General features: G+C 44.8%; 2 protein-coding genes across 2 annotated transcripts; one reads left to right on the forward strand and one right to left on the reverse strand.

Annotated features, from left to right (window-relative positions):
- Positions 1–674: 674 nt before the first annotated feature.
- AK88_01739 (uncharacterized protein) lies at positions 675–5,561 on the forward strand (the record flags this gene model as incomplete). The annotated part of the gene is made up of 2 exons (XM_012479374.1): positions 675–2,759; positions 2,889–5,561. The coding sequence occupies 2 exons, from the start codon at positions 675–677 to the stop codon at positions 5,559–5,561; spliced, it is 4,758 nt and encodes a 1,585-aa protein (XP_012334797.1).
- Positions 5,562–6,539: 978 nt separating this feature from the next.
- Positions 6,540–8,629, reverse strand: AK88_01740 (uncharacterized protein; the record flags this gene model as incomplete). Its single annotated transcript, XM_012479375.1, has 6 exons — positions 6,540–6,759; positions 7,049–7,209; positions 7,379–7,468; positions 7,877–7,990; positions 8,125–8,237; positions 8,578–8,629. The coding sequence occupies 6 exons, from the start codon at positions 8,627–8,629 to the stop codon at positions 6,540–6,542; spliced, it is 750 nt and encodes a 249-aa protein (XP_012334798.1).
- Between the last annotated feature and the right edge of the window lie 1,780 nt (positions 8,630–10,409).

The raw sequence follows: 10,409 nt of genomic DNA on the forward strand, positions 1-10,409 counted from the left end.
AAAAAAAAAAAAAAAAAAAAAAAAAAACTTTAGACATTAGCTCCAAGCCAAATATGCAACTTGGCAGATAAAGCACGACCGGAGAATAGCAATCCTTGACCCTGAAGCTGTGCGGAAAAGGAGCAGTGGAGCGGCAAACTTGCAAAACTGCGAAGCGCCCAAGCGACCGGATAGTGCATCCCGAAGGGTGAGAGGTGCCCCCGGCGCGGACACGGATAAGGCTCGTTGCCTTTTCGGAAGCAAAATTCTTCACCACGAAAAAAGGCATAAAATAAACCTTTGCACATATAGCCGCACTACATAGGTAACAGCGCCAAGAGGGGACATAAGGCCAACTCGCGGTGAACGCCCAGTGCACGTATCTCCCCCACGAGCAGGTACATAAACAAAAAAAAGGAATGCCTTTTATCATGTCATATTATTTTTTAAAAACAAAAAGAAAGAATAATAATCTGCACACACATGTGTACAGAATTGCACATCTGACATAGTGCACTTGTTTTTGTGCTCCTCAAAAGTGGGGGAAAAAAAAAAAAAGAAAAATACAACGGACAGGTGGACTAAATTCTCACGTAACCCTACCAACTGCGTGCTCGTTTTTGTATTCGACTTTCCATCCCGCCCCCCACACAAAGTGACATGACCCAGTGTGAGCATTCCCCCTCTGCCAGCTAATGAATAAAGATGACATAGACCAATTAAATGCATGCCCCCCCGATGGAGGAGGGGAAAATAAAAATGAAGAAACGTATGAGAATGAGCTCAGCGAAAGGGAAAAGTGCGTTCCTATTTTGGACGCGTCTTCTCCCAGGAGCAGTCATAACCAAGTAGGGGGCAGTAATGAAACGGATAATCTGCCGGAAATAAACGATTCCCCTAAGGGGGAATCTGCAATATGTACTTTAGGCGAGGTGGTCCAGGCGGCAAGCGGTGAACATTTACAAAAACCAAATAACGCAGAGAAGGCAGAAAAGGCAGAAAACCCCGCGGGCATGGACAACATAGATGACACCTTGAAGCGTGACGAGGCAATACAGGGCGCCCCCCACCCAGCGGAAGCAATGGAAGGTGCTGCCCTCAACTGCAGCATAAACACCGTTGCAACGGCTAACAGTAGGGAAAATGACACGACGGAAAGTCCCCCAACGGAGACCCCAAATTCTTCCAATCCCATCAGCTGCATTAGCACAACGCATAATCATAACAGAGATGCGTGTGTACAAATGGTAGAGCAGGCGTTAGAGTGCATTCCTGCCATAAGCGAAGAAAAGGAAGCAAATTTTGCACCCGAGATAAATGTAGAGGCAAAAAGGGAGGAAGAGAATTGGTTAAATCCTTCCAATTCATGTATCACAGTGGCTTGCAGTGAGGAGTTACCTGCAGTTGGGGAGTTGCCTGCTGTTGGGCATGGCACGGGGGACGTAGATGATGCCAGTTGTGTGGTTGGTGCGATACAGAATGAGGTCGCCAATAACACCGTTAAGCGGGGAGACCAGCTGCTCTCCCTCACACATACAGTAAGCAGTTTCCAAGCCGAACTGCTGAAAAAGAACAAAGACACATTCGAACAAGTTAAAAAAAAGGGCTACCTCTTTGTGCTAGCCATCCAGCAATCATTTATGAACAAAACGGAAAAGGTCCTTTGCACCAGGTGCAAGCCCCAACTGGCTTCCCTGCATGGGGCCCATGAACTCTTCCAAGTAATACTAAAACTTCAAGTAGAAAAAGAAACCAGCGAATTGTACTTGGCTCATTTGTTGGACAAGCTGAAGAGGGACGTGGGCAGAGCCAACCAGACGGCGCAACAGACGGTGCAGCAGATGACTGAGCAGGTGACGCAGCAACTGACCCACCAAATGCAGGAAGCACAACTCAAAATAAACAACCTAAGAAAAGACAACACAACCCTTGTGGATACCATTCAAAAGTGGGAGGAGCATTTTCACCAAATGAAAAATGAACAGGAAATCATCCACGCCAGGGTTAAAATCAGTGTCCATACAAGTTTCCTCAATTTTACGGAGTTCATATTTCATATCCTCCTAAAGGTTCATTCTGCCCTTTGCCAGAAGAGTGACAAATTGGCCTTCCTAATCAACCGGTTGAAGACTATTGGACTTGACTGGAGAGCCTCCCAGGTGGCGGAAGGGAAACGGCGGAGGAGGGGGAAGGAACCTCGTGGGGAGACACTCCGCAGTGATGAAAAAATGCGTAGAGAGCAAAAAAAGGAAAAGAAAAAAAGGAAAAAAAGATTTGTGGGGAGAAGCAAAACTGACAGTAGGAGTGAAGAATGCATGTCGTCTCTGCAAGGGAGTAGCCCCCCGCGCAGTCACAGCTGCAGCTTGTCCAAATTGGGTAACCACCACTCGTGTAGTAGCTCCTCGTGTAGTAGCTCCTCGCGTGGATCCAACTCCAGTATGTGTGTGTCGAACGAGTTGTGTCTGTCCGACCTGACGCATATGAACACAAACGGGGTTACCACCCGAGGGGGAAAAAAGAAGGGACGCAGAAAAGGGAAGCAACTGCGAGTGAGGGCAGGTGAATCCAAGGATGGAAAAAATAGAGCGCGCTCGGTGGACACCGCGGGGAAGGTGCCCCCAAATAAGGGGAAAAAGAAACCACGCCACAGGAATAAGCTGCGCGAGCGACGCGACGACCAGCATCAGCCAAAGCTATATAGCCGGTATAGGAGATACAAAAGGCTCTACGCTGAAGAGCTGCAAAAAAACAAAACGTTGCATTTTCTCCTCACGAACAAGGTAAAACTGGCGCAGCCTCTAAGCTGTCTCAAGTGTCCATTGCACACACATAGCCTCCTCTGCAATGTCACAGGAGCAGTTGTACGTAATGCACACCTAACGCGAATTATTGCTGATCCATTCCCGCAGGACGAAGAAATTGCCCAAGTTCGAAGTGCACTGAAGGAGGAAATGAACAGCAGACTTCTCTTCCACGAGCAGGAAGAGAAAAATAAGTTGAAAGAAATAAACGAGCTGAAGGGGTTGCTACAAAAGGAACAAATGACCAACCAGAAATTAACCAACAAAAATGAAGAGATGGAAGAGCTAAATAAAAAATTAAAAAAAAAATTAGACATGCATGAATACACAGAAAAAGAATTAAACAATAAGCTGTGCGAATTAAATAAGGCACTTACCAAGGACAGGAAAAGGAACAAGCGCTTGGTTGTTCAAAATGAAAAAATGAAAAACGGTCTTCTTCAATATAACCATGGGGTGAACTTACTGGACAGGGGGGGGAGGTATCGTCGTAATGGGAAGCGGTGTGTCAATGTTTCTCCTGCGGAGTGTGTAGATGGAGAGGTGAGTAGTGAAGACGATAGCAGCGTTGAAAATGAAGAAGACAGCAACGTGGGTAGCGAATTGTACAGTGACGGGAGGGAATATTTGTATGAGGACGAAATGTATACCCTTCTCGGCAAGGTGAAAAATTTCCCACATCACACTACGCAGCAGCAACGGACGAAATTGATGCAGAAAGGAAAAATTAACAAAGTGCATGGCCAGCCATATAACAACAGGGGAAGGGACGCATATGGAAAGCACTACGAACAACATGAATATAAACATGTTAAGTTAAACTCCTGTGGCTTTAGTGATAACTCCGTGGATGTTAGGATGCCGAGGAGCAGGCGCCTCCCACGGGGTGGCGGCACCAAAGGGAAGATTACCGTCCGTGAAAATGGCAAAGGGCAGAAAAGTGCACACCACAACACGAAGGACGGAGAGCGGCAGTGTGCCCCCGCAAAGAGGGAAGACGAATGCACACACATGGATTATCAAATCCGAAGAGACCTGGAAAATTTTGACGAGACGAAATACAAGAAAATTATAAGTGACATTACTAAAGAAGAAAAAGTAATTGAAAAAATAAAAGAGGATGATTTGTATTCTATATTTATGCAGAACTGGGAGGAATCTCACATGGGATTAGAGGAGGGGACAAACAACGACCCCCTCTCATGGTCAGGGTCCTTCATGCACCATCTGAATAGAAGCGTTCTTTGTGCCAATCAGGGGGAAGACACCCTAATGGGACATCATGGAGGGAAGGAAAATGCCACATTAAATTATAACCCCAAGTGTGCAGGGAAAATGCATGTGTTCCCCGTGGAAGAGATGCAAATTGGTCATGGAGCAGATCTATCGAGGAAGGTGGAGGAGAAATCCCATGAGGGGGAAGGAAACAACAGGATGGATACTTCAAAAGGGAAGAATGAACATGTTGGAAAAGGCCTTGGTGGTGCAATGGATGGGTCATTTAATTGGGACGTCCAGCACGGCAACGCTAGCAGTGAGCACTACGAAACAAATCACATGGATGGAAGCGAAACAAATCGACCTACCAATACCCCCCAGGGAGAGGCCATCAATGAGGAAATTTTAAATAACTACGAAAAGTATAAAAAGAACAAGGACAAATTCGTGCATCTGACCTTACGCAAAAAGGTAACGCATGTGGGGAATGAACATACACCCACAGGTGGAGTAGAAGCAGGATGGAAAAACCAAAACACATCCCTAGCAAATGTATTAAACAAGAACTCAAAAAGGGACAGTAAAAATTGTTCCCCTCTTGATGCCGAGGAAGAAGAAGCATTCGAAATGGACAAGAGTTATGCCCCTTTTCCAAACGAACAAAATGGAAATGCCCTCCATAAAGATAGGGGCATGGGAGAGAGCATGATGATGGGTTATACATACGGTAATGACAACCATAGGGGTATAACCCTACACAGCAATGTACAGGATAGGAGTCACATTGAAGCAACTTCATATGACAACACAGATGCGCGCTTCTTTCAAACGTCCGAGAAAAGGGGGGACATAAGGAAGGGCAATGTGGTAGGTGAACAGGATGACCAACGGGGGGCACATATGCCACATGGGGAAGGCGAAAGAATGACCCCACGTGGAATACCACCTAACCCACGCACAAACCAATTGTGTCTACAGCATATGAGCAACAATGGGTTGAGTACAAGTGGTACAAATTATCCTCCTGTCGGTGGGGAAAAAAGTCGGGAAAAACAAATAATAACAAAATGTGAAGATATGAGTGCCCTGACTAATGAAGGACAAAATGGGGACAGCCACGTGGGGAAGGTCGCCGCCTACTGCGCGTATTCCTTGAGCATGTTGATGGGTGCCAAACAGAGGGACAAGAGTGGGTGTAAACTAATCCCCCTGGATGCACCGAACCCGGGGTCTGCCTTATATGGGGGCACCCATGTGGAAAAGGTCGACATGAACGCACAGAAGTTATGTCCCCCCGTGCCCAACGAGGAGCAGTCACGTAGCGCAGCAAATGATATACTAAATCACGGCCATCAGGAAGGGGGCCATCATCCTTGGGAGAATAAAAACAGGGCGGGTAATTCCTTCCCCAGGAATGAAGTCCTGAATGAAGCCATGAATGCAGCATTGGGCCCTTGTGAAACAGGCGCATTTGTGCCAAAAAGGGACCCCTGCGAAAGCGCTCCACAGAGGAAAAGTGTCGGGGACAGGGGCGTCTTGAGTAGGTTGCTCAGGAAGAAGTAGTCCCGTCGCTCATTGAGATTATTCAATTCTGTGCCTATCGTTCGCTCGTTGTTTTTTTTTTTTTTTTTTTTTTTTTTTTTTTTTTTTTTTTTTGATCTTTTTTTTTTTGTGCTCCCACGAGCAGGTTACTGGATATCATCCCTGGCAGGGTGTGCAGTTTGCACCATTTGCGCGTCGCATTGGAATTGTCTGGCGGACGTCTCGCATTGGACAGTTTTATACTTTTATGGCTTTACATTTTTATGGCTTTATATTTTTATGCCTTTACATTTTTATGCATTCATAATTTAACCATTTGATAATTTTGTTCAACGCCCTCCTTTTGAAGAAACATTTTGTACAATGGACCATACCGGGTCATGTCTCCCGATGGGCAGCCTCTCTGTGCAGGGGCGCGGGATGATCCATACCATTATTGAGAGTAGAGCCCCCTCATAGGTGTAACTGAAGTTGGTTTACCCCTCCTATGTGCACAAATGAATGAGTTAAAAAGAATGCGGGAGGTGTAAAGAGGTGTGGCCTCCATCTCCGCGCACCTGTGCTGGGTTTCCTCTTTCCCTTCAGTCATTCAAGGGAAGGCAAAATTAGACGACTGCTATACATGCGTGTCTAGGGGGACAAAAAGTACAAAAACAGTTTTGTTAACAAATGGCAAAAAAGTTGGGTGCGCATGGCGGCAAACAAGTACCTGAACAGGTATCCCATTTGTAGCCCCCTTGTTATATATACAGAAATAATTAGGCGGAACTTAAAGAAAATTGGCGGCAATCAGTGAGGGAAGGGGGGCACAAGTGATGAGGGGGAAAGGGCGTCGCCGCGCGCAGGGAGGGAGACACAAAACAAAAATTAGGAAAAAAAGAAATGGGGAGAATAAAAAAAAAAAAAAAATAACAAATAAAAATAAAACAGCAAGAAAAGGGAGAGATGGACAGATATACGTTTGACACACACACAGTGCACACAAAAAAAAAATATTCCCTAAGAATGCTTAGAAATGAGGACTTTAAATTCTTCGTACAGATCAGAGTTCGCCTCGCCAAATATAGCTTGCGCTTTTTTCAACGTCTCCTCTCTCTTCTGTTGGTGGTTATTCAACTTTTTAATATTGGATAGGAACTGGTTAAACTGCTCGTATGTCAGTCTGCTTCTTGCGTTGCGGAAGAAGGCCCTGCCGTCTGTGTTTTTCTCGCCGGCGGTTCTGCAAAAGGGAGCAATCATAAATGGGGGAGACGTGATTGGAGTTTTACTGCTGGACCCACGGAGGAGAGACACAGCATTAGGGGGATGTATACGTGGAGTGCACACAATGGCTCCTGTTCAATTAGCGTCCAGTCCATGTGGTAACGAATGCGAGGTTGGAGGGGGAGAGACAGCCAGAACTTCACCCCTTCTCCAGCGCGAATGTGTGTAACTGCTTCGTTCATTCTGTACGATGCGACACCGTTGCACTGCCTCCAGTTCTTAGCACCTCCCCTCAAGGTTGTTACCCTGCTGCCAGGTAGGGCGAGTTGAAATTCCCGTTGATGATGTTGTGCGCATCCGAATTAACAATTTTGTTAATTAGGGTTTGGCATGAGTCCTCATTGCCATTGATCTCGAGCATCGTTCTCGGCGCGGTCGTGTGTAGCATGTCGTCCGCGGAATAGTACTGCAAGTGGGCGGCGAAAGAAAAGCGTGGAGGGAAGAATCGTACCTCTCGTGGGGATGCCCCCACCCTTCTCCCAATATGCTCACAGCAAACGTTTAGTTGATGCATACAGTCAAAATGTGCATTTGTGCAAAATGCACAAGTGTACAAAATTTATCTTTCAAGTTACTTTATGTGCATCCTCCACTTCATGTTCCTCCTGGATAGAATTGAGGACGGCCTTTTTAAGATTCTCCAGTCGGTCTATGTCCCTATTCAGCTGTGAAAAAAAAAAAAAAAAAAAAAAATACACTTGTCAATACTGTTCCAGCTAGCCAAAAAATTATTGCTGCAATTTCGGCACTTGCGCTTGTCAAAAAAAAAAAAAAAAAAAAAAAAAAAGCAAATCTTCTTGCCACATTGTAATACAATTGCAACGTTTTTATTTGTAGTGTAATCACGCTGAATGGCTAATTGCCAAACGGTGTGTGTGCCTTTTCCACTTCATGTACAATAGTGTCTGTGTTTAAATTCCCCTGATTGAATATTCCCCCGGATAGCAATTCATCCTCGTACAAACGCATCACGGGGACAACATACACATATGGGCACACATGTCGAGCCTTATATGCAACTGTTTATCCCTGTTAGCAGCAGAACGTGTAATGTCTCGCCCCCATTTTCTTACCTTCTTTATGGTTGCTATTAACTGCTTGTTTTCGTCCGCCAGCTGGTTTCCTCTCTGTGTGGATTCAATTAACTGAACTTCCAGGTTGCTATATTTTTTTTGTATTGACGAGAGCTGCAGGGTGTGTGCGTGAACGCGATAAAACGGGGGCAAATTAACGGATGCTGGGTCTGTTTACTTATGGGGGTAGACATGCGCATAAGCAATACTATGAAAAACTAATACAACATGAAGGATGCAGAAATAACTTGTTCAAGCTTTTCCGTCAGCTGTCCCTTGAGAGATCTGATTTCTGCCTCCTGGGACGTAACCCTAGTCTTGTAAGCGTTGGTGACAATTTTGAATCCTAAGGCGAGTTGTTCTATTGGGGGGGATGCAGCGGAAACAGGGAAGCAGGAAAAGGGGAGAAGAAATTAAGAAAAAGGAAAAGGTAAAGATGAATGGATTATCTCTCTCCCCATTGGCCACGATTATAAAACCTTATTTGGGACCAATGGATGAGATGATGTTGTGCCCTAGGCTTATATACATATATGTAATCACCACACGCAAAATGAATGAAGGGGTTCTTAATTTATACGCGCGCTGCACATGAAGACACATAAGTGGTCACTCCGCAAAGCGAGTCAAACGATTATATGTGCTCTCCGCTCGCATCGTTTATGAAGCAAAATAAAAACGCCACAGGGGGATTTTCTAACCATCTGCATCTGAGGGCAGCCAACTTAGGTCTGTAGTCCCCGTGTTCGCCATGTTGGTGTAAATTCTTCTTGGACAATTTGAAGGGGGTAACGCAAAAGCGGGGAAAAAAAAAGAAGTAGTAACAAAAACGCTTCAAATATTCAGAGGCTGCAAAAAAGGGGAGGCAAGTATACATGTTGTAGAGGTGTTGTAGCGATGTTAGGGTGTCGTGTCCGTGTGCACGTGTATCTGCCTTTTTGCAACTGACGCGTGAAACAGTACCACTACACAGAGGGCTACAAAACTAAGGCAGCGAATGTCTGCAGTGTTGTGGGGCAAGGGCGACACCGGCACATGCACGTATGCATATACATCCGTGTACAGGTTCACAAATTTGGACCCCTTTATGATGAAGCGGAGTGCAAGCCTGAGGATAGCGTGCGCCGTTGTTTCTTTTTTTTTACACGCAAACACAGCACTATTGTGCAGAGGCGTGAAGAGGCTCACACGGAGGAAAAGGACAAAACGTGTGGAGTACGAAAAAAACACAAAAAAAAAAAAAAAAAAAAAAAAAGAAAAGAAAAAAATACAAGAAAATGTGGACTGCGAAACAAATGCGCTCATACCACAATTCGCGCCGCTATGCAAATGATTAATAGAATGAGTCGACAGGCGAAACAAAAAAAAGAAAAAACAAAAATAAAAATGAAATTAAAAATAACTGCATACGCAATACGTGAACAAAACATACGTTGTATTTGTTTAAAACGAAAAACGTTATGCTAAGGTGGCGCTGCGGAATGTGAAGAGCGGGCAGTTGTTGCTCTATGTAAATACGTGCCATACCGGGGTGTCCCCCCGTTTTCATGCGTATGTACAGCCGTATGCACAGCCGTATACACAGTCGTATGCACGGTCGTATGCACATACGCATGTACTTGCACGCCTATACCCCGATGGCCACGTAGAATTTAAAATGGAAAAAAAAATAGTAGACAGCATGCGGCGTACTCGAACGATATGAAGCCAAAACTGTGCCAATTGTAAAAAAGACAAAAAAAAAAACAAAAAAAATGTATATAAATCAGAAAAGCACAAAATTTGCACAGCAAAATACACGTAATTCTTGGAAGAGGCACGAACTGTCCAGGCAGAGTATGCGCGCGTTCGCGTGTAACATTAACATGTGCTAATTGAAACACATTTTTATGTGCACATATGCGTACTGCCCATTTGTACTCATATATATAATCTTCGCTGTATGCTTGGACACGTAGCATTAATTCAGGTCAAAACCTCCAGTTGTGCCTCTTCTTAACCCCTACATGTGATGTGTATGCTGGGGATGTGCCTCCGTCTGTACAAAAGGCGAAGCGATGAATTTTTAAAAGACTTCAAATAACGATCAGTCCATAGAATACCACAAACGCGTCTACTTCTTTTTTTTTTTTTTTCTCTTTTTATACCATTCGGGCAGCATACTGTGAGTGCACTTTGCATGCAGGAATGGGCACTATTTTCGGAGGGGGAAAAAAAAAAAAACAGCTATTCTGTGCATGTGAAAAAGGGGTAATTTGTTTGCGATTTTTTTTTTTATAAAGTGTAGCATACGGGTTTAGGGTTGGAAGAACAATCATTTGGGATGCTACTGCAACGCCTGCATGAAATCATGCTGTGGGGTAGGTGCCACCTTTTCTGCGCCCATTCGGTGTTGTCTTGCTGACCAGTGTACGAACGCCTAAAAAGGTACTTTTCCAATGGGGGCACTATAACCCTTCCCGCCTGCAGCATACATCTGACGGCATCACAAATGGGACAAAAAAAAAAAAAAAAAAAAAAAGAAAAGCCACGT

This window comes from Plasmodium fragile (genome assembly GCF_000956335.1).
Source record: "Plasmodium fragile strain nilgiri unplaced genomic scaffold supercont1.15, whole genome shotgun sequence".
NCBI lineage: Eukaryota > Apicomplexa > Aconoidasida > Haemosporida > Plasmodiidae > Plasmodium > Plasmodium fragile.